The sequence below is a fragment of the Marmota marmota genome, unplaced genomic scaffold (genome assembly GCF_001458135.2).
Source record: "Marmota marmota marmota unplaced genomic scaffold, marMar, whole genome shotgun sequence".
Classification (NCBI taxonomy): Eukaryota; Metazoa; Chordata; class Mammalia; order Rodentia; family Sciuridae; genus Marmota; species Marmota marmota.
Window position 1 is genome coordinate 4,857,567 of NW_025999941.1, and position 24,744 is coordinate 4,882,310.

The 24,744-nt window shown below is 44.5% G+C and overlaps 1 protein-coding gene across 1 annotated transcript in view; it reads left to right on the forward strand.

Moving 5' to 3' along the window:
• The first annotated feature begins 2,893 nt into the window (after nucleotides 1-2,893).
• The window catches only part of Rftn1 (raftlin, lipid raft linker 1), a 196,834-nt gene continuing 174,983 nt past the window's right edge, over nucleotides 2,894-24,744 (forward strand). Inside the window, exons 1-2 of the mRNA XM_015494369.2 lie at nucleotides 2,894-3,061; nucleotides 24,021-24,173. Coding sequence (XP_015349855.1) covers nucleotides 24,029-24,173 — 145 coding nt within the window. The 5' untranslated portion in view covers nucleotides 2,894-3,061; nucleotides 24,021-24,028. The remainder of the gene's footprint in view (nucleotides 3,062-24,020; nucleotides 24,174-24,744) is intronic.

The following is a 24,744-nucleotide window of genomic DNA, read 5'->3' on the forward strand; positions in this document are numbered from 1 at the left end:
ACGGTTGCTCCTTGCACTTGCTTAGACTGGCTCAACTCCTCTTCTTTCCACGGGGGGTGTGAGGAGAACCAGCTTACCCATTAACTTAGGGCCTGCGTTTTATCGATTTCGATCACTCAGGACCCCAGTTCTGGGGACATCTGTGACCTGTCGTGCAGTAATAGCTTGGTTTTCCCCGTGTTCGGCTACCTCCCCAAGTACTTAGTGTTAAATCATAGGGGGAGGAAGTGTGAGCAGAGGAAAAACAGCACTATTACATGACCCCTGATGAGACCGCTGTGATAGAATTAAAAGCTGCCGCCCTAGGACATTCTAACAGATGACATTGTGAGGTTGCCAAGGTAACCCACCAGGATACAGTTCCAGCATCTTTGGGGTTGATGCTGGGTAGACGAGGTCAGTTAGAGGTAAGGCCGGGCTGCCCAGGATCTGTTCCCTGGCTGGCCGGCCTGTGGCAGCCAAGTGGAAAACTCAAGGCAGCTTTCTCTACGACATAAGCAAATCCAGGATTCAGCTCCTTGCTGGATATTCCAGGTGAAAGAGAACTGGAATTGCTGAATGTGGGTTACACAGAGCTTTAAGAGAGCTGGATGCTAATGCCTCATCCACTTAATTCTATAATTGCTTACTGAACACCTACTATGTGCCATATAAGAAGCATCAGGATATCTAGGAAGAAAGGTCTAGAGTTCTAGAAAATCCTCAAAGATGCAGATCCAAGCAGGGAAAAAAGTCATTGAAGACAATTATACACTATTAGTACTCAGGAAAATATTGAGTGGGAAAAAAATGGAAACAATCAGAATAGCTTATTAACCTCAAGGACCTGGTGTTTAAATAGAAACCATGCACCAAAGTACAAGTGTGCACAAAAATCTTATAGAGTGGGAATGATTTGCTTAAATAAACTACCTCCCTCAACTATAATCACATTATGTGACATTCCTTCCTTTCTTTTTTTTTTCTTTTTTCTTCCTTTATATACCCAGTGTTGACATGTGAACTACTGGTTAACACCTATAAATGTTGTTTTCTTTCTTCAGTGTAGTAGCCATCAAAGGATCAGAAAGACTTCAGAGAGGCCCTGAGAGCAACTCGGGGCCTCAAGCAGGATCATTAAGTGACATAAAAAAGTCTCCCTTTGACTTCATCAGTGGGTGTTCAAAACTATCAGTGGTGTCACTGGTCCATGTTCCCACACACTATTATTTGAACCTGGGTGTAGGCTGTCACCTGGTCTTATCATTTTCTCTAAAATGGCAAACTAAAGTGTGTATGGGGGTAAGGAAGGAGAAAATCAGGGTAATGCTGGTGAGTGACACCAGAAAGTGGTGGGTGGGAAGGGAAAGGGGGAAACAACACCAACCAAAACAAAACCAACAACAACAACAATAACAACTACCATCCAGTGATGGACAGAGGGGAGGAAAACAACTGGAATGGGTACAGGGAATATCTCTGAGAAACTGTGCTAACAAGACAAGTTATTAAAAACAAAATAGTGCTTCCTTACCCCCTGAGGGGTGTTATTAGTACCAGAAGAACCTCATTAAAACACAATAGGGCCTAAACCAGCCCTCCACAGGCTTCGGTGGGGGGAGGTTCAGATGCCTAAGGACCCCTCTTAGCCCAACCAGAAAATGGAGATAATTAACTAAATTATTTCAGCCTTCTTGTTCCAACCTCTTTATAATAATAATAGCTAAGTTATGGAGTGCTTCCTAAACACTTTACATTTAATAACCCATGGGGAAGTGCTATTTGACAAATGAACAGGCCCAAATCAGTCACACAGGAGTAAGCAGAGAGGCCGGGAAACCAACCCTGACCATTTGGCCCTAGGATTCCGCTCTTAACCACTACACGGTAATTTTGCTTTATTTAAACAGTTTCAAGAAGAAAATCTTGCCGGACGTTGGTGCATGCCTGTAATCCCAGTGGCTCAGGAGGCTGAGGTGGAACAATTGCAAATTTGAGGGCAGCCTCAGCAATTTAGCCCTAAATTTAGTGAGACCCTATCGTAAAGTAAAAAAAATATATAAAATGGGCTGGAGATGTAATTCAGTGGTAAAACCCCTCCAAGTTCAACCCCCAGTAACCCCATAAAAAAGAAAATCTTTTAGAATGGACCCAATGCCTCACATCTTCATTTTGGTAATGCAGCCCTGTCCTGGCATTTTATGTCGTTTCCCTGGGCGGCCTCAAGATGCCAGGCTAATGATTCCCAGATAGTCTCAGACCTGTGAACACCTGGAGTAGGCAGAATAGCGTTCCACCAGCGGACAGTGGCATTAATCCTCTCCTGAACTACCAACACCCAAGAAAGAACTTGGGCAGCGCTGGAGACGCGCCCACCTGTGGAATGGGGTCCAGGAATGGTCCTCTCTTAAGGTCTCCCCTTCCCCCGCCCTCAGGCAGCTGCACCTGGATGACGGTCGCCCTTCCAGCATCCTGATTCAAATCTTGGGGGATCCCACTCTCCCACTTGCTCGCCTGACCCTGACCGTACACGACCTTGGTTAGGAGGGGTCGAGAGGAAGGGTCGGTGAGCCTCGGACCCCTGGGTCGCGAGGCGGCGAGGATCGCTCACAGCTTGGCCACGTGGATGTGGCGGCGCAGAACTCAGAGAGGGCGCAGGACGCGGAGGGGGCGCTGGGCGGGCCCACTGCTCCCGCGGCGGCTGTCAGGGGCCGCTTGGCTTCCCCTGAAGATGCAGCGCAGCATATTTTGCACATGAGTTCAGAGGAAGAGGAAGTGTAGCCGGCGGACGCGCGGCGGCGGCGGCGGGCGGGGCGCGTCGGGGCTGGAGCCGGAGCGCGCCGGGCGCAGGGCGCAGTGAGCGGGAGCGCGGCGGCCGCTGGCTCCGGGGAGGGACGCACTCACTGATCGCCTGAGGGACTGACACTAGAGCACGCCGCGCCACCACCCTCTGCCCCCACCCACTGGCGCCCACGTCCTCCGTGCGCCGCCTCCTCTGTATGGCACAAACTTTCCTCCCGGGACGCAACACGCTGTCTCAGGGAACCCGAGCCCGCGCCTTCTCCGTCGCCGGTCGCGAAAGGTAAGTGGGGACACAGTAGGTCTCCGGGTGTCGGCGTGCACAGGCCCATCCTTTTGGCCCTGCGGATCAGGTCCCCGGCGGGCAGGGCGAGCCCTCGTGGCACCTCCCTGCAGGTTGTCCTGTGCCGGGGCTCCGGAGCTGCCAATTGAACCTCCCTGCCCCAGGTGGAATGGGGACGGGGCAGATCGATGGGGCGCCAGTGTCTCGGACCAACTTTTTTGAAGGAAAAAAAAAAATCTCTGACGCTTTGTAGAGAGGCACTCGGGAGTGGCCTGTTGGGGGTCGTGGGCTTTGGGCTCTCTGGATCGCCTAGGAAGGACGCAGAAGGGGAGTTCTGAGGCTACAGGTGGGTCCGGAGTACACTGCTGTAAGGGTCCTCAGCAAAGGTCAGGTGTTGGAGTACAGGTTTTCAGAAGTGCGCGGGCCTGGGGTGAGGTAGGTGGGATAGGGCGGCGTGGAGCTGCGCCGGCTGCCGCTCTGCGTGCGCCCTAGAGGTGGGCTTGCTCCCAGGACAGAGGCTGTGGATGAGGGAAGCAGACATGCTGCGCGCTCGGAAGAGGGGCCGCTGCCACTGTAGACACAGAGAGGTGGAGAGTCCCCGGCACTCAAATGGGGATTCCCCCCTTTTAAGAAATTATTTTCTCTCATCCTAAATCACTTTCTTAGGTGCAGGGGACACTTGGATGGGTTTGAATCTGGGCGGGGAGGAGGAAGCCGGTTGTCATACACGCCCATCTGAGTCCCAGGCCAGGGTTGGTGCCCTTCACCTCAGGTACCGCTGTCTTTGGCAGGGAGAAACCGGTGGAGGCCAAGGTTCTAGACCCAGGCACACTCTCTGCTGCCTCTGTTGCCCTGGCTCAGCTGTCCTATGTAGCTGTGGATGGTTCCCAGGGACACTGGGTGGTGTCAGTGAGTTTGTTTGGGGGCTTAAAAATAAACAAGCCAAAAGTATTTTTTTTTTAAGTCTGGCACAGATCTCTGCATGTGAGTGTCTGCCCTGGTCCCCAGCAACAGCCTTTTCTTATCGTCAGAACAGCAGTTTTCAGATGCTGGGTGTGCAGTCAGACTAGGGCGTCTTCCAACCCCTGCCATCGTGTGTCATCTCAGGATAAGTGAGGCCTTGCCAGGAAGGAAGCTGGTTGTAATGTGAGCGACCTCTGGGCCTGTGGGTAGGGCCACTATGCACCCCACGTGCCCCAGCCGCTGGGATTCTTAATTTGTACTTTTGAACAGCTGAATTCCAAGGAAGTTCAAGTGACCCCAGATGTCACAAGCCCCACAGAGGGGTTAAGCAACAAGCTGTTTGGGGCTCTTTGGTGCATGTGCACTAACCTCAGTGAAATCACTCTAACCTCAGACTGAGCTCTGCATCCTCTTTTGCCTTCAGTGGGGTTTCTGGCCTTTCTGAGTAATTCCAGCTCCAGGACTGGGACATCATCCTCTGGCTGCATTTGTATAGCAAGTCCCTGGGTTGGTTTTTCTTTGTTTTTTGGCTGCATGGACATGGGGCAAATGGAAGCGGAGTATTGTGCAATTGGCTAATAGGTTTGATGCAGGAATTGAAATAGAATAAATTGGGGATACAAGTCAGTGAGTTCTTTTTCTCCCTCGAGAGCAGGAATTTTTGGCTTACATTCAAATAATTGCAACAGCTTTGTCTGTAGGGAAACAGGCAAAAAATATTTGGCATGAGTGATATGGGTTCCTATAAGCTCCTTGTTCCTCCACTCTTTGCTTCTCCTCAGAATTGAAACTAGGTGGTCCCATGGTGTGATAGGCATGGTTACCTTGCTTGGTGGACTAAGGGAAGGGCAGTGTGACTCTATTCCACCACTTCCCATCCCATTTTTAAGATACAGAAAAGTTACAAGAACAGCGACCACCCCAATACGATACCTTGACTCTATAATTAACGTTTTCTTATATTGGCATTATTACACATCTGTCCATCTGCTCCTTTACCCATCTATCAGCAGTTTATTGTTATATGAATTTTAAAGTAAATTATAGATACTGGCACAAGTCACTTACAAACATTTCAGCACACATTTTATGAGAGTTCAATCATGATTTTCTTAAGGTAAAATTTATATACATATAATGAAATGTGCTGATCTTGAGAGTGCCATTTGCAGAATGTTTGACAGAAGCAGGCACTTATGTAACCCTAGTCCCTATCAAGACAGAGAACATTACCATCACCCCAGAAAGTTTTTTCATCCCCTTTCCCAGTCACTTCATGTCCCCACTTTATCCACACCAAGTACTGCTGTTTCTTAGCATAGATTAGTTTAACCTGTTCTTGAACTTCATATGAATTGAATTATATCTACAGTATGATGCAAAGCTCCTTTTACTCAGTATGTTTTTTAAGATTCATGCATGTTGTGTATATTGGTAATTTTATCTTTTTTACTGCAGTGTAATATTTCAAAGGTATGTCTGTACCAACGTGTGTTTATTTATTCCCCTGTCAGTGAACACGTGGGTTTTGCCCAGGATTTTTTTGTTTGTTGACGAGTATTGTGAGCAATACTGCTTTGAACTTTTGTGCACAAGTCTTTCCAGGGGCATATGTTCTCATTTCTCATGGATAAATAGCTAGAGTGAATTGCTGGGGCCCAGAGGAGGTATATGTGAACCTTTTTAAAAAATGGCCAGATTTTTTTTCAACATGATGGTACTATTTTACAGTCTTATCAGGAAAGAACACAAGTATGAGATTTTGGAAAGTATATCACAATCCTGTTTTCCTATCTCAAATTCAAGACCATGGTTTGATTAGTGTTCTCCTGGGCCAGAGGGATCCAGAAATCAAAACCACTTGAGACAGTCTGGAACATGTTGTTTTTGTAGGTAGAGGGGTTACAAGAGTCCCTGACTCTGCCAGGAAGTGGGTTTAAGCTTAAATTATTGCAGACAATCTGATGAATATTTTATCTTTAGAGATCTTCGGAGAAGGGAATTCCATTGGGGAATGTACCCTTGGTTGTGAAAGATTGATTGAGTGCTTTCTATAAAAAGAAAAATAACCCCCAGGCCCCACAAAATTCCGCTAACTTCTGCTTAGAAACTCTGGCGGGATTTCTGGCCTATTGGTCTTGTTGATGTGAACTTGGTGGAGAGTCCCCTCGGGTTTCACCAGTTTGGGCAGCAGGCTGTTGAAAGGGGTTGTGTTTGCTTTGTGAGACAGGTCAGATTTGGCTTTTTGAAGGCTCATAGAACAGCTTTCCTGTGAAAGTGATTTGGCCTCTCAGTGAGAAACATGGCCTGTCAACACCCCTCTTATTATCCTGGCTGAGAAAATGGGCCTGGCCCCCTCAGGTCCCCTTACACCTTAATTCCTCTCTGTGGGGCCTGCCACAGAACCTGACCTTGTCTGGTTCAGGAAGCAGGAAATCAGCCTCTCTTCCTGGTGGGACCAGGGATGAAATTTTTACATGTCCTCAAGGTGTCCCAGTGCTGACCAAGCTTTGCAGGGACCAGATGACCAACAGTGCAATCTTATTTTTTCTTTTTTAATTTTTTAAAAGATGTTGATAGACCTTTATTTTATTCATTTATTTATATGTGATGCTCGGAATCGAACCCAGTACCTCACACATGCTAGGCAAGTGCTCTACCACTGAGCCACAACCCCAGTCCCCAATAGTGAAATCTTGAGATCTTCTACTATGTTTGGGGACTGTTCCACTCAACCTAGTACAGAGAGCTTATCATAGGGCCTGCCAAGGTTAAGGGCACAATCACTGTTGGCTGAACAACTCATGGTGCCCATCTGGGCCATTGCTCTCTGGAATCTGACAGTGGGGACCAAGATGTTAGGGACCCAAGATGAATTTTACTAGAGGCTACTTAACCCTAGCCTGGGAGACAGGTGTTTGGACCTAGGAAAACTTTGCCAACTGTGAACTTGCGTTGTTTAGCACCATTCATTTTTTAGTACAAATTTTGTGATTGTTATTAACAAAATAAGTATGACTCGAAGTTGCTGAGAGGTTACTCTCTGCTGGGCCTGTTGGGAACTTAGCTGCATTATTTGAATTTAATCTTCATGAGAGGTGAGTACTGATGTGATTTTCATGTTAGCCTTGAGGAAACTGAAGCTTAGCCGAGTTTGTTTGCCCTAACTTCACATTTTCGTGACCTTAAGGGGAAAGACTGTGACATTCTGGTTTCACGAATATAGAATCCATCTACAAGCACAGAGTTCCAAATACACAAAGCCATAGTGTAAGAGAAATGTCAGCCCGTTAGTCAGAACAAAGTTACAGGAAATGGTATACTGAATCACTCTCTTTAGTATTCTTCTTCTTTTAAGGTTGCAGAGTTTGGTGAGGCCAGGGCCTATGTAGAAGTACTAATTTGGGCCATAATTTAAGATATTGGTTGATTAGGATTGTGATTTTATTGAAGGAACAAAAAAGTTGTTGCCCAATGTTGGGTTGAAGTGTCTGTAGTTGAGCTGCTGCAAACACTACCCACTAGCTATGAGTGGCTATTGATATGTGTATATAAATGAATTAAACTTAGACACAATTAAAATTCTCTTCCTCAGTTTCACTAGGTCCAGAGTATCTAGTGGCCACCAAATCAAATAACAGAGACTTGGAATATTTTTTCACTACCAGAAGCTATTTCATAGTGCACCCCTATAGTAGGCATTTCGTATTGTAAATTAGTACAACCACTTTGGAAATCAGTATGGAGGTTCCACAAAAGACTAGGCATGGAACCACCATATGACCCAGCCATACCCTCCTAGGTATTTACCCTAAAGAATTGAACTCAGCATACTATAGTGATACATGTATACCCATATTTATAGCAGCCCAATTCACAATAGCCCAACTATGGAACCAGCTTAGGTGTCCATCAGTGAATCAATGGATAAAGAAAATGTGGTGTATATACACAATGGAGTTTTATTCAGCCACAAAGAAAAACGAGATTATGAGATTTGCAGGAAAATAGATAGAACTTGAGACCATTCTGTTAAGTGAAATAAGCCAAACTCAGAAGGTCAAGTGTCGTATGTTTTCTTTCATATGTGGAAGCTAGAGAGGAAAGAGGAAAAGAAAGGTGTGTGTTGGGGGGTAGTCTCATGAAAATCAAATGGAGATCAGTAGAGCAAAGGAACCAGGGGGAGGAAGGAGGGGAGGGAAAAGAAAAATACTGAGGAATTATACTGGCCAAATTATAGTGCTATATTGTGTGCATGTACAAATACGTAACAACAAATCCCACCATTATGTACAACTATAATGCGCCAATAAAAGATGGAGAAAAAAAAGATTGGCAATAGCTATGGCTGAGGCTTAGGCTGTTTTTCACTGACAAAGAGAGAAATTTAGCTGATGTTTCTTTTATGTTTACCTTTTAAAGGTTGTGTGTGTGTGTGTGTGTGTGTGTGTGTGTGTGTGTGTTATAATCTTTCTTCCCATGCACATTCAGTTTTTGACATAAGTTTGAATTTCCCTGTTCTCCTGGGCCCCCCAAAGGGGCTTTCGTTATAATCATTGCATATTTTATCAGGATGTGTTCTCATAAAAGATCAGTACAGCGGGCGAATGATAGCCACTGCTTGAGCCCTGCTAATTCCTTGCTCTCCAAATAAGGATTCAGTTTAGCTTTTAAATATGCATTTGTGTGACTTGCTCCCTACCTGGGCTGAATTCAGGAAGAAAAATCACTCTCAGCAGGCCAGAACCAAAGAGCTAGGAAATCAGGTCGCATTCTATGGTGATGGCTACCTGCCAAGAGGGAGATGGGAAGAGACTCCATTTGGGGTACTTAAAGGCCCATTTGGGGTTTTCCTGAGTCTGACCTGCCTTGGGGGTGCAGGGGGCGATGGAGAGGGTTGGCGACCTCAATGTCCCAGTTATACTGTGGCTTCCTCCTCTTCTGTGGGTTTCACTACTCTAGAATCTGGTTCAAAAGATGGGGTGTTAACAGGCAGCAAGACCAGTCAGAGGTGAAAGATCGACACAAGCTATGTTTGGTCACTTTGTGTGAGTGATACTAACAAACTCAGGCTGTTTTATGATCCTGGACCAGAAGTTTCCATATTTTTTGACTAGGAAGCCAGCTGTCTTTCAGTGACAACTTGCTTTGGCTTTTAGCCCTGAGTTTGTCCCATCAGAAGCAAATAGCTTCGATAGGCAGACCTCCTTGAGGGTCAGAATTAATATTTTACAGATGATCACTAGCTCCTGGGATGTGTGTGTGTATGTGTGTGGGTGTGGGTGTGTGTATGTGTGGGGGGGGATGTGTGCATGTGTGTATGTTGAAACTCCCTATTTTGATTTCACCCTTGTCCTGAGGACTCTTCAAGTGTTAAGGAGTAGCTCTGTGATTCCTCAGACTTTGGGACACTGTTGTAACAGATCTTATGCATAAAGTTAGATAAGAAGAGATTGGGTTAGTCATGGATTCTTATTAATGGAACTCGATCGCATTGTGTATGACCAAATTTCAGAGCTACAAAATACAAAGATATCAGACCGTTCATTTAAATACTTTTTTATTTTGTTGTTTGGAGAGGTTTGGGGGATTTTGAAGTGTCTTGTGATACCTTATAATCACGCTTTTCGTGCAATTATGATGGATACAGGCCTGAATAGGTTAAAAGGACTCTTTAGATGGACAGCAAGTAATGCTCATATAGTGCTAAAGTGGTTAACATTTATACTACTAATTCTGTGAGCCTGAGACTGTTAGACCAGGACACAAGAAAAGACCACTGACTCCAATTAAAATCAAATTAAAGCAAGCTTATTATTTCGACCGGCCGGGCTGCCTCTCCCTCCCAAAATGGCGGGAACAAGACAGCACCCCAGCTTTCCTGAAGCCCAGCTTTATAGCCCAGAAAGTTACACAAAGGGGGGTTACAGATAACAAAACTCTGACAAGCATCACACTAATGGTAGTTTACATTTTTTGCTGGCCCCAACATCAGAATTTATGAGGACCATTAGAGCCTCAGAGAGGGTCGTTGTCTGGCCAGGGAAGGCCAAGATTTGTGAGGCATCACTAAAGTTTCAGAGAGGGCTGCTATCTGGTCAGAGAGCCAGGCATGGGTGAGTTCAAGGCACGGGCAGGCATTCCAAGCAGGTTCAGAATTTGCAGTAATTTATAGTAAAGCCGAAATTATCTTTTCATGGTTTTGTGGGGAGATGCCCAATTTTAAGAAAAGATCAGTTTGGGTCTATCAGAGACTTCTTAAGCTCTGTCAAATATTAATTCATTCTACCTCATCTAATCCTTACGCTATAGTCATATCCATTTTACAGATGAAAAAACCAATGTTAAGGGCAGGGATTGTGGCTCAGAGGTAGAACACTCACCTAGCATGCGTGAGGCACTGGATTCCATCCTCAGCACCACTTAAAAATAAAATAAAAGTATTGTGTCCACCTATAACTAAAATTAAGTATGTGTGTGTGTGTGTGTGTATGTATATATATATATATATATATATATATATAAACAAGGTTAAAAGGCTTCTTCGAGGTCACTTAGCCAGGAAGTATACTCACAAGGTTTTGAGCCCAGGCAGAATGGTTCCAGAGCCTGTGTACCTTGTGCTGGACTGTTAAGAAAGGGAACTTGAAGCCAGGTGTGGTGGCTCATGCCTGTAATCCCAGCAGTTTGGGAGGCTGAGACAGGAGGATGTGAAGTTCAAAGCCAGTCTCAGCAACGGCAAGGCACTAACAACTCAATGAGAACCTGTCTCTAAATAAAATACAAAATAGGGCTGGGGAAGTGGCTCAGTTGTCGAGGGCCCCTGAGTTTAATTCCTGGTTACCTCCCTTCCCCCCCCACCACCACCAAAAAAAAAAAAGGGAACTTGAGCAGCACTGGTGGCCAAGGGCAGTGGGACAGGAGGAGATTCAAAGGCTGCTCTTCATTCTTTAGTATGTAAATGTTTTGCCTACTCCCTAAGGGTGTTGACTGAGTTGGCCTTTATTGTGTGTCCATGAGAGGGCTTTGGGATGGCTGTGATAGGGGATGAAGAGGGTCTGCTTTCGGGTGGAGAGATGTGGCATTGCCAAAAGCTCCAAGCTGGTATATCCAGCTGCCCACTAAGCCCTTCTACTGAGATGCAATGAATGTGGCTAAAATCAGCTCCTGGCTTCCTCAGAAGATGGCCATTCCAGCTTCTGCTTGCTCAGGCAACCTGCCCTGGAGGTATCTCAGATGCCCTCTGTTTCTCCTTCCATATTTCCAATCCATCAATAAATCCATTTTTGGAGTCGGGTACCTGGGATTGAACTCATGAGCACTCAGCCACTGAGCCACATCCCCAGCCCTATTTTGTATTTTATTTGGAGACAGGGTCTCACTGAGTTGCTTAGTGCCTTGCTTTTGCTGAGGCTGGCTTTGAACTCAGGATCCTCCTGCCTCAGCCTCTGGAGCCCCTGGGATTACAGGTGTGCGCCACTGTGCCTGGCTTAATAAACCCATTTTCTTACTTTCAGAAGAGACCTAGAATTTCTTTGCTGCTCCCACTTCTACTCACTGGCTCTGGTTCCCCACTGCCTTGGTCGGTCATGGCCAGGTGTCTTCCCCATTGGTCTTCCCTGCTCCAAGCCCTGCAGACTCCCAGCTCAGTCCAGGTAAAGCCAGAATGTTTCCAGCGGTCACCGTCAGCGAGGTTGCAGGATTGGCCTCCCCAGCAGCGACTGCTTTCCTGTTGGTGGACTGGCCAACCTTCAGCAGGCTGAACTCCTACAACCCTCGAACCCCTGCTTGTTTACGTTTATAGTACCTTGCGAGACCTCCACACCTTATCCTGGGGCTTGCTCTGCTGTCTTCGTGGTTTTACTTAAATTTCACCTGGGTGAGGCATCCTCTGATCCTCCTATTTTTTAAAAATTTTACAAACTTCTCTTGGGATTGCTATCTCTTACTCTCCCTTCTCTCTGCTTTATTTTTCTATTTGACATAACTTAAAAATTGAATTTCATTTATTATTTTTATTTATTTGTCTATTGTTTATTTTTCTGGTCCTGAAGGTCAGGCCCATGAAGGTAAAGTTATTTATTTATTTATTTTTTGTCTCTTTTGTTTAACTTTGGTATGGCCAGCATTTAGAACAGGGCCTTGCAAATACACGGAATGCTCAATACATATTCGTTGAATGAATGATTGACTTAGGCAGTCCTGCCAGAACTTAGCCTTGAAGCAGGGTGTAACGGCGGAAACGCCTGTCAATCAGCCAGATCTCCTGACTAACGCCTGTCAGTTAATTTTCTTTCTTTCCTTTTTAAGTATTTATTTATTTATTTATTTAAGTTGTAGTTGGATACATTACGTTTATTTTATTTATTTATTTTTATGTAGTGCTGAGGATAGAACCCTGGGCCTCCCATGAGCCAGGCAAGTGCTCTACCACTGAGCCACAACCCCAGCCCATAATGGTTAATTTTCTATCAGTTTGGCTAGGTTGTGATCAAACACCAGGTTACCTGTTGCTTTTTAAATGTGATTAACATTTAAATCAACAGACTTTGAATAAAAGCAGATGACCCTCTGTATGTGTGTGGGCCTCATCCAATCAGTTGAAGTCCTTAAAAGACTGAGGACCCCAAGGAAGAGGAAATTCTGACTCCATACAGCCTTTGGACTCAAGACTGCAATATCAACTCTCCCCTGGGTCTCTGGCCTCTGGCCTTATCTGAAATTTTGGATTCTCCAACTCCTACAATCACATAAACCAAATTCTTAAAATAAAGATGTTTGTTTCTTTCTGTCACTATCTGTCCATCTACCTATCTATCTATCTATACACACACACACACACACACACACACACATACACACGACACATGCATATACATCCTGTTGGTTCTGTCTCTCTGGGAACCTTGACTAATCCAGAGGATCCAGAGGAAGGGAAGGGAATGTCAGGTGAAGGTTCCAATGGAGGTAGAGACATGGTGTTTGAAGGATTCTGGGTGCGTATAAGAGTTAGCAGCAGGTTAGTCTGACTTGACTCTAGGGTTAGCAATGAGAGACAGGACTGGACAGGAGGGAGGTTGGAGTGAGACTGGTATCAAGGCCTCCAGGCTGAACAGCAGATGTGATGACACTCTCTGAGAAGCCACTTATGTGGTACGTAATAGTTCATCTGGAAAAAGCTGGTATCGGAATTAGATGAGTGAGGAGAATCCAGAGCCGAGGGAAGTTTGGGATGATCCTGAAATGTCAGGTTGGCTCAGAAAACAGAGAAGAGGAATCAAAGCATCCTCTGGCCCAGGTCCTCAGGCCAGTTGTGGAGTGAGGATGGTGGCTGGAGCAGACTGATACCTGGGGTTTTGAGCTTGGATGTTACCAGGGCAGTGGTGCTGCCCATGGAAAGAGGAGGAAGAGGAGGCTTGTTGGGCAAGGTGTCAAGTTCTCTTCAGGGCATATTCTGGAAGTATATGGTCTTTGGGATGTCTGTCTGGAGCTGGAGAGGATAACAGTCTGAGGAGGGAGATGGAGGGGTTTTGCTTAGAACAGTTTTCAGTTAGGGAAGGAGAGGGGATGTGATTGCTAAGGGGGATTGCATGTATGTAATCTCTTTAGAGCATACAACAATGCTGTACATTGGTGGCACCCAAATTTTGCAAGCCAGGACACTGCAGAAAGCTCACAGCATGGCCATAGGATAGTTTCCAACTTTAAGGGAAACCCAGCAATATCTGTTAAGATGGCACCATGAACGTGAGGTGGTTCACAAAATTAGAGAGCACCACGTTCCTCTTGATGACATTATATCTTTGTGAAGTGGGATTTTGGGTGGTCACTAAGAAAATCACTGTGGAACAGGAAACAAGGGTGCTAATGTCCAGTGTGACTTTAAGGTTTGAGAAGCTGTGCAGAATCCACCTTCTAATTAGTAAGTGTTCATGGTTATTTAAGAAGGAAAGAAAATATTTTCTTTCAATTAAGCATACTGTTTTTTCTTTCCAAGATCCCACTAGGTTATCAGGCTATAAACAAATACTAAGTTGTTTAGACTTCATTCTTCAATCAGAGGGACTTCTAGGTACTTTTGTAGCCTGGAGTACCGTGAAAAAGGTACTGAAATACAAAGGTCACCATGCCCTGAGACTGAAGGTCTTAGAATCTGTTCTCTGTTGTTTTAGGTGTCGTATGTAGATAGTAAAAGAGTAAATGCAGGATTACAGATAAAGGGCATAGGGCTGTGTCCAAAAAGTCTTATTTCTGCAAAAAATAAAAGATGTGAAGCAAATAAGGTAAAGTGTAAGCATGTGTTCAATCCAGGTGGTGGGCACATTTTCTGTACTTTCCATATGTTTGAAGTGACTTATAATTAAAATAATTTTAGGAAAGTGAGCCAGGAGGAGGTTTGAGGATGGAAATTCAGGGGTGTGCCTATGTTTGGGAGGATGGCAGAGGAACCCCAGAAAGGGGCATTTAAGGTAAAAAGAGATTCAGGAGATTGGGGGTAGTGACCCAAGGGACTAACCTCTGCTCTATAGCTCTTATCCCTGAATGTGGGGCTCATGAAAGATCCTGGGACCCACTGAGCCCTGGCTGTCAGGACGGAATTGGGAGTGGGATAAGACTAGGTTGGCTCCTAGAGAGTTGATTCTCAACCCTGGCTGCATGTTGTCACCTGGAGGTTTATAAGTCTTGGTGCTCTGGCCCCACCCCTAAGGCCTGGGCATCAATACCTTTAATAGTTCTCCTGTGATTGAGAACCACAGCTGCAGCCCAGGGTGTCTCAAACTTTATTATGAGCCAGACTTTAACCACTCATTGTTAGAATGTAGATTTGGATTCAACCGGTCTGGGTGGGGCCTGCAAACCCAACCTACATTTCTAATGCTGATGGTGCTGGTCCTAGGGACTACAGGTGGAGTAGCAGGTTCTGAGAGGGAGCTGTTTTGTGATCTGAGACAGCAGCAGAGCAGAAATATACTCAGGATCTCCCACAGAGATGTTGTTAGGTTGTAGGGTAGGGATGGGGGTGGAAAGCAAGTGTTTTCTTTTTATAATGTAAACACCACTTGTATTAGTTGTCTTTTGTTATGTAACAAATTACTCCCAAACTTGGCAGCTGACAAGTCTGCTCTCCACAGCCCCAGTGCAGCTCTCCTATAGGAGCAAGACTTTTAACATAAACTGTCTGTATATCATCTATCAGTATGTAACAGATTACCCCCAAACTCTGAGGCTTAAAACAACAAACATTCATCATCCCACTGGGTCTCTGCTGTGGTTGCACTCAAGATGTGGGCTGGTGAGCTGGGTGTGTGGAGGGGTGGTAGAGCAATTTGCCTGATATGTGTGAAGCTCTGGGTTCCAGCCCTAGCTTGGTGTGTGTGTGTGTGTGTGTGTGTGTGTGTGTGTGTGATGTCAGCTGGGCAGTAGGTCCTCTTGCACCTAGGTGGGGTCAAGTTAATGCTGGCTTTGCAGGAGGCCTCTCTGTTCCTTGCCTTGAGGACTCTCCCTAGGACTGATGGACATACTGACCTCTCAATATGGCACTTGGTTACCCCCAGGGCAAATGATCCAGGAGAGAGATAGGTAGAACCTAACTTTGGAAATCACACTTCATCATTTCCACAACATCCTAGGAAACCATACTGGGTCATTTCCCTAGTATGCTACTGGCTACTGAGTAGGTTGGCCCTACTAAGTGTGGGAGGGGACCACACTGGTTGTGAATACCAAAAGGCTCACCAAGGCCATTGTTTTCAACTGTGAAAGCCATGCATGCTCAAGGTAGAGAACTTGAAAAATGTCATGCATGATCATATGACCCAGGGGAAAGTTCTGTTAACATATGGTCTGCATCCTACTAGTTAAAAAAAAGGGGGGGCTCTTTTATACAACTACATCCATAGACACTTTGAAAAGCTGGTCATATTATAATACCATTTAATATAGATCGTTCCTTACACTTGGCGTTGGATCATGAATGCTTTCAACGGGTAAATTTTTAGTTATCCTTGGGTTTCTTAGACTTGTTTGCAGGATATCAAAATTTGACACCAACTGAATAGTTGACTGAATTTTCAAGTTTTCATTTATATTTCTGGATTGAGATGTTAAGACTTCTTAATTAAGATCATCAGCTCTTACTTTGAGTGACTGAATGATGTAATAAACACATTTGAGTCTTCAAATATGGAATTTGAGTGTAGAAATGAAAAAAAAAAAACGAGTTTGCCAGCTGATCCAGCATCATTGCATATAATTGCTCCATCTCTGGTTGCTTGTCATGAGCTGTTGGCATTTGTTAAAATTAGCTTTACAGGCTGCTTCAGATTACTGGCAAGTGTGGTAAATGAGGGCTCACTCTTAATGAAACTAATTTGTATTTGAAAATATAACTACATTTATTGCCCCCATTATTTAAATGTGTGCATGCTTAATTGATAGGAAAAATGAACTTTTAAACTGAGGCTTTTATAAACTTGACTGAATCACCTTTCAAGAAGGTGATCCTTTTGAAGTGACTTTCCAGTGTCTTATGAGTATCTTGGGAAGCAATTCATAAACAAATTAGAAATGCTTTTAAAATAATAATTTCAACACTTAAAATGACAAGGGACATTGTGCCCCATTGCTGTTCAGTGTCATCTGAAGTCAAGTCTATGGTGACCTGCTCTGTTTCATGTAACAGTGATTTTCTCCAAATGCCTGTCCAAATGCCTGGGACTCTGTCCAGACTTCTGTACCCTGTGTGTCTGTTCCTTGTCTTTGTCCTCCTTTCATCTGGGACATCCTTGAGTACAAGGCCTAGCCTTCCCAGTTTTTGAGTTTGCTGATCTAGTGCCTGACTCAGAGTAGACCTTAAATGTGTGCTAATTCAGTGGCTGCATGAATAAATTTGGAATGTGAGTTCCTTCCCTATGGAGCTGACAGCGCCTTTGTAAAGCTGGCCCACTGTAGATTTCAGATTTGATTCACAAAGAATTTATTTTCCAGGATGTCACCATTTGGGGGATGTTTGCCTCCTGGTCTTTGCAATGTCTGACATCCTCTCCTTGCAGTGGAGTCTCAGAACCTTCTTCTGATTACCCTTTCTTCTTTCCTAGAAAGCATCCAGTTCCTAATTATCTTAGCCAATTTCTGCCAGAGAAGATGTATATTTTGACTCTCTTCCCAGTTTTCCCATAGGAATGGGGAAAGACCTCCTCTTTTTCTTTCTTTCTTTTTTTACTTGAAGATTTCTTAGAAGGTTCTTTTTGGTTCTGTGGTCCAACAGACATAGTTTCAGGGACATCTGTTGAGAAGAGGAATACATAAAAAGAAAACCGAACTTCTCTACAGCTGTGCATGAAAGCTGATCCAACAGTCAGCTCACATACAAAACAAGTAGCCTGATTGACTTGAGGTGTCAAGGTGAGGTGGCCATAGGAATTTTGAGGGGTAGATATACAGGAGTTAGGTAAAATACTGGGGACTCTCACCAGATACAGGTGATTTTTTTTTTTTTAGCACATGTCCTTTATAAACAAGCAAAAGCCAAAGGAGAAATAGCCAGTGAACAGCACAGTTGCTCAGGAGTCTGCTGGGTGCTACAAATGCCTCAGTGTGGGCAGGTGGTGGAGGGCCAGTTCATTGGTCTCTCTGGTGTAATGCTTTCCACCACATTGCTAGTGACAGCAGCACCTGGCCATCCTGCCCATGCAAAGAGAAGCATTGCTTATATACAGGGCCCCTCCACCTACCATGGCACCCTATAGCCCCACTCATAGGCATTTGCTTTAAACAAAGGAAAACAGCCACACACACACACACACACACACAAAATCTTTATAATCACTTCAAGTTGGAACCAAAATGTCCTTCCAAGGGTGAATGGCAAAATCAGGATCCCTGAATGCAGGCCAGCTTCAACAGGTGCTCAACTGAGAGGCAACAGGATGTGGTCATTTTGAGCAAACTTGGTACATAAGTTACCTATTGTATAAATGAACCACTCCAAAATGTAGAGGCTTAAAACAGCAATGGTTCACTCTGCTCAGGAGTCTGCAGTTGGGGCAGGGCTTGGTGGAAACAGCTTATCTCTGCTCCACATGGTGTTGGTGGCTTGCCTGAAGCAGAGGACCTACTTCCTTGGCAAGTTGGTGCTGGCTGTGGGCTCCCCTACTTGTGGACCTCTCTTTGGAGTTGCTTGAGCTTCCTTATGGCATGGTGGCTGGATTCCAAGAGCAGATACCCAAGAGTTGGAAAGTAGATGCTCTTCATCTGTTAAAGCTTTGGTCCAGACACTAGCACTGCCATTTTGTCATATTCTATTGGTTAAGCAGTCTCAAAGCCCAGACCCCACCTCTCAATATAGGGGAGTGTCAGTGACTTGGGAGCCATATTTAAAAGCCATCTCACTTATCATTTACCTTCTACCTTAATAGAGACAGAATCCTGAGGGAGACATATCTCCCTGAGTGGCACACCAGGGGTCTTCTGCCTGCATCCAACAGTACTGTTACATAGACTCTTCTCTTTGCTCCCTTCTATGGCCTTCAAAGGTCCATACTCATCCAGCTTCTGATGTGAGATGGTTTGGGAACCTGGCATAGTAAACAGTAAAGTTCACAAAACTCTACTATAACGTAGCATGGTTATATTGTATTTTCCCTTCTTTTCGTAAGCTGGGTTTTTCTTACTTGTTTTGTGCATAGTAGGGACTGTAACTGATATTTTGGGGGTTGGCAAAAGTCTTTCCTATTTTGACAGGTGTAGGGGTTAATGGGAGAATGCAGGGAGGAATTAAAAGGAACACAGGTGTTCTTAGCAGGGTAGAGCCCACAACTCATGACTAAGAGGGACAAATTCACATTAAAGTTCTGATGGCCAACAACTGCTTTGTTTGTTTCCCTTCTCAGAGAGAACCATGCTTTAAAAGTATTTGCTTAACCAGAGTTGCACACACTCCAAAGAAACAGATCTCTGTAGTTTGAGATCCCAAGGATTCAGGTCTGGCTGGTGCTGTTTTATCTTTGCTATTTCTGATCACATAGGTGATTTGCCCAGAGCCCTTTTAAGTCTTCTGATATCAAGCACATGACCTTTGGGGTGAACTTAGACAGAGACTTCAAGTTTGAAACAGTCTGATTGAAACCTTAAACTCAAAGTTATGTATTGGAAGTTTTTCTAATGCTTCTTGGAACCTGCTGGCCTTCTGCTATCCTCTATCGTTTCTGAGTCTTTCTTACACATCCTAATAACACTCTCCATTCCAATGTCTCTACTTTATAGAAGAAATTAAGTTAAAATTTAAAAATTTAAATAGAAAACTATAGACAAAATTAAATCATACTGAAGTGTTAGTGGCTATCAGGAGCCTAGTTTGTTGCCCTTTCTGTGGAGACATTGGTGGTTTTGAAGGGCAATTATGATTTCCTTGGAAATCGTAAAAAAATGGTAACAAAAATGGGAGCGAGTTTGAAGAAGAGGTTTCTTCTTGGGGATCCCCAATTGCTTAGCCTTACAGAGCTAGGCGGTCTGCACAAGTATATGACAGATCAAGGTCGACTCTTTCCCTTGCTTGCCCGCCTGTGTACTCCTCAGTCTTGTGACCCTGAAGTCCCAGGTTGGAGAACATGCTTCCAGCCTCATACAGGAAATGGTCCTTGTCCTCAGAACTCTGTGGTGTATGCACAGTGACTTCATCAGAGCAGCTGGCCTAAGATGACTTGCCTTCCCTTTTAATTCAGAAAGCTCGACTCCCCGTGGGTGGACAGTTCTGTGTTTTGCCTTCAACCTACTTTTATTGTTTGGAGATGTTTCTGGACACCTGCAGGACCACATATTTATTTGTTTTTGAACTTTTCAATGAAAAGAGTTTTTTTTTGTTTGTTTGCAGTACTGGGGATTGAACCCAGGGAAAAATGATTATTATTTTTTTTGCAGTGCTAAGAATTGAACCTAGAACCTCACACGTGCTAGGCAAGCTCTCTACTGCGGAGCTACATTCCCCAGCTAGCTTGGTGAAATTTAAAAAAAAAATATTTATTTTTTTTAGTTGTAGTTGGACACAATATCTTTGTTTTATTTATTTATTTTTATGTGGTGTTGAAGATTGAACCCAGGGCCTCACACATGCTAGGCGAGCACTCTCCCGCTGAGCCCCAATCCTAGTGCGGCTTGGTGAAATTTGAGTGTGGGAAAGTACATAAGAACTGAGAGGATCAGTGAGTTGTCACAGACTGAACCCCTGAGTATCCTGCACCCAAATCAAGAAAAGAGCATGACCAGTTCCCCAGAAGCGCCCTGGTGCTCTCAGGTAGTCACTGTTCCCAGGATAGTCCAGTATTCCAGATCTTAACCCTGTATGTCATTTTGCTTGCTTTGGAGCTCTGGGTACAGAAAAGAGGAAGTCTGCACTCTTCTGTGACTGGCTTCCCGCCTCTCCTTTTACTATTTTTATGTTTGTCCATGTTGTCATGGGTATTCTTAATTTCTGTTTCCTTGCTTTATAATATTTTGCTATATGAATATGCCACGATTTGTTCATCTTTTCTCCTGAAAGGCATCTGGGCGATTCCCTGGGAAGGGCCATTAGGAGGGGAGAGACTGTGAGCATTGTATGTGTCCTTTGATGCCCTCATATACACATGGTCATTGGTATATACCTAGGAAAGGAACTGCTGGGTCACAAGATATGCTTATATTCAGTTTCCCTACATATCACTGTATTTCCAAAGTGGTTGTACAAACCTACACTCCTGCTATCAGTGTAGGGGAATTCTGTTTGCTTCGAATCCTTGCCAACACTTGTTACAGGTTTATTTATTCAAAATGGTCTGGACCAGAAAAGTTTCAGATTTCAGAGTGTTTCAGATTTTGGACTTTGGGATGAAGGATGCTCAACTTGTATTAGCAGCTTTCAAAATTTTTAGCTATTCTGATAGGGAGTGTGTTTTGGTTGCTCCTTTGATTTCCCTGATGAGCAGTGAGGCTGAGCTACTTTTCCTCTGCCCTTGGTGGTGTGCACTATACATCCTCGCTGTGACAAGTTCCTTCAGGCATCTTACCAATTTGCTGTGGGATAGTCTGTTTCTTACTGCTTTGTAGGAGTCCTCTGATTGGTTGTGGATATAGTTACTCTGTTGAGTGAATGCAGTGTGTGCGGAGCCAGTTCACACTGGCTCATGAGAGCTTCAGTGTTGTCACCTCAGTCACTTGGAATCTGCACAGTGGGAGTGTTTACACTGCAGAAATGGGCAAACTCTGCAAATCAGGGTTTCTCCCCCTTCTTGGAGAGCTGGCTGACTGGAAGATCATTTCATAAAGGTGCTGCAGCATCTTCTAGGATCTGGATTGCCTTTTCTGTCTTCAAAATGTGGTTTTGAGGGACTGGGGTTGTGGCTCAGTGGTAGAGTGCTCTTGCCTAGCATGCGTGAGGCACTGGGTTCAATGCCTCAGCAGCACATAAAAATAAAATAAAGGTATTGTGTCCCCCTACAACTAAAAATTATGTATATTAAAAATAAAAGTTGTGTTTTGAGGAACAGAAAAATTTTGTCTTCATCTATGCCATTCTATAAAGATTTACTGTTTGTAGTTAGAAAACTTTTGTGTCCTATTTAAGAACTCTTGGCCTCTACCTCCATGCTTTTTGCATATGACTAGCTTGTCATGCTCAAGTTTGAAATATTCCTTTTTTAAAATTTTTTAGTTGTAGATGGACAAGATACCTTTATTTATTCATTTATATGTGGTGTTGAGGATTGAACCCAGTTCCTTACATGTGCCAGGCAAGCTCCCTACCACTGAGCCACAACCCTATCACCTATCAATTTTGAAATAATCTACTTAACTTTTCCCCAACAGAAGCAGCCCTACCCTGTGTGGTCATAAAGGGGATAAGTAGGAGCTTATTTTAAATGCAGCTCTTGATCCACTCATTAAGCCACAGCTGGGGCAGGACTGCATTCCTCAGAGAAGGGGAACCCTTTTCTGATTTTTCACAAAAGACACCAACTGGGGGCTGGAGATGTGGCTCAGTGGTAGAGCACTTGCCTGGCATGTGTGAGGCCCTGGGTTCAATCCTCAGCACCACATATAAATTAAAAAAAAAAAAAAGTAAAAGATCAATGTACAACTAAAAAAAAAATGATCAAGTGAGTGAGCAGGTGGCCCTGGCTCTCTGACCCTCTCTCTTCCCCTCCACATCTCAGGGCTTCCTGATTCCATGCCTAAACCATTGCTAGGCTCTTGCTCCATCTCTACATAGTCCTATTCCAAATTTATGCAGTGAAGCCTCTCTGAAGTACCCTCTCCAAGCTTCTGCTTCTGGTCTTGTGTTATACTTTGAGTGTCCCTTGTCCTTTACCAGGCTAACCGACTGAGGGCAAAGATCATACCATCTGGATGGTGTTTTTGCTCATTGTAGGCATGCAGGAAATGTACCCCAGTGACCAACTTGGTAATCCTTTGTGCTATTTGCAATCCTGTTCCAGTGGTGATGGTGCCCTTCTTGCCCATCTCACCAGTGTTGCCTGTCCCCGGCACTTAGGAACCTCTCCATCCATTTCCTCTATGCTTTGCTACAGCGGATGCCGATCGGCCTGCTTTTTGGCAGTTAAATATGTGGCCTCTGTACACATCAGCTATTATATCTGCAGAACTACAGAGTATTTTACAAGTAATCAGTTCATGCAGACTGCACATAAATCATGTCTGCTCTGGCCCTTTGGACACTAATGTTCCCTTATTAAGGCATAAGTAAGGCTTCCTGTTCTCATCCATTCTTTCAGACATTTTTTTTAATTACTGAAAAGTATAGGCTAGTGGTGGTTACACCACCCACCTCCTTCTATTCTCCCTACCCTCCTTCCTTTTTTTGAGGTTCCATTTGTTTTTCTGGAACTTGCTAAATTGCCTTAGGAAGCTGGGTGCCTTGTGAATGGATTGAGCGAAAGGAAATTCTTATCTACAAGAGGAAACAGTCACCATGTTTCTGTGGGTGATATTCTTGGCCAGTTAATATTTTTGTGAAGTGTGTTTTGGTGGCAGCCCCCATATCCCAGACGGGAGGGAAGTATATGGCTCATGCTTAGGCCACAAAAGGAAATATCTTCCCCTGAAGTCTGGGGAGGGGATGGAGTCATTTTGTGAGTGTCATTCTGCCTAAATAAACAGAGCAGGTTCACTGTTTTTAATCCCTAGAAAGGATGGAAGCTTAGCCCACCCTAGGGTACACATTATTGTAACATTTCTCCATTTTCTTTTCAAACAGAAGCTATAGATCTTCACTCTAGTAAGCACGGATTTCTGCTTCCAATCTCTCTGGCCCTGCTATCAGTGTTCAGTCAGTTTTCATTTGGGTCTGAAATGACTCTCAGAGTGTGGACGTCTGCTATTATTTCCTGTGGTTTGGGCTAAAAAAAAAAAGAAAAAAAGAAAAGGGGGACTTTTAGACAAGCCCATAAAAATATGGCCCTCTACTTTGAGAGATGTTTTATGAATATCCATTCCTGTCTAAATAATTACTGTTGAGAGTAGAGAGGACTCCAGAGTTTAGAAACTGTAACAACAACTTATTATTCTCTCTTAGCAACCACAGGGAAGGTGACACATCTCTTGTTTTTCTACAGACGAGATGACACCATAATGCACTGTATTGCTTTTGAGATCCCATTTTTTAATCATGTATACAGATTGCCGTGGAAGCGAAGCACTCTGAGGTATTATTTTCCTCAGATGGGGAAAGAAAAGGATATAAGCGGGTATACTTTTGGTGTCATTTTAAAATCACAGGATGGCTGGTAATGGAATTCTCCAGAAGGACACAGCACCTGGACATAGAGCAGAGTCGTCTCTTTAGCACCCATATTAAATTATACCCATGATTTCTTACAGGCCGAGTTCCTTGACACATTCTTCAGGAAAATTAGTTTTTTAAAAAATATTGTGGTGTTTATAAACAAAATCTCTGGAAAAATTATCACTCCTGTCCCCCTCTTTGTTTTCCTTCCCCTGGCAGCTGCTGAAATGGGTTGCGGATTGAACAAGTTCGAGAAGCGTGATGAGAAGCGGCCTGGGAATATTTATTCAACTTTGAAGAGGCCTCAGGTGGAAACCAAGGTGGATGTGGCCTATGAGTACCGCTTCCTAGAATTCACGACTCTGAGTGCTGGTGAGTACACCCCAAGCCTAGCTTTCAGGGGACCCACCTGAGGCCTTGAGCCTGCCTGGCCATGTGGCTGTGTCCCTGGCAGGGTCTCTGGCTAGAGCCTAAGAGGAAGGGTGGGCAGGAGAGGGGCTTGAGGAACCAGGGCAGGCCTGTCTGAAGGGGACAGCTTACAGAATCCAGATGTTTATATGAAATCTCTCTCTTTTTAAGTTGAAATTATAACAAATGAAGGTTGTGTGTGAGCTAAGTGATACATGAGGATAGGCTGCATTTGGCCCATGGACCAACCAGTTTGCAAACTCTTGTGGCAGGCCCCACAAAACAGAAAGATTTCCTTATCTTCTTGAATGAATCTACCCATCAACCCAAGTTCACCTGCCCGTTGTCACCGTCTTGTCCATCTGGGCTTGCCTATGCCTCACCTGAGCTAGAGGAGTCAGGGTCACTTACCGTGACCAGTGTCCAGGGTCTGAGGGTGTAGGGAATGGCCCTGGAGTGACTGGCAATTTGTGGTCAGGGCACCTCTGTGTGTAGTTAGGCTATTGCTTGATGGTGGTGGGGGAGTCTGGAGGCA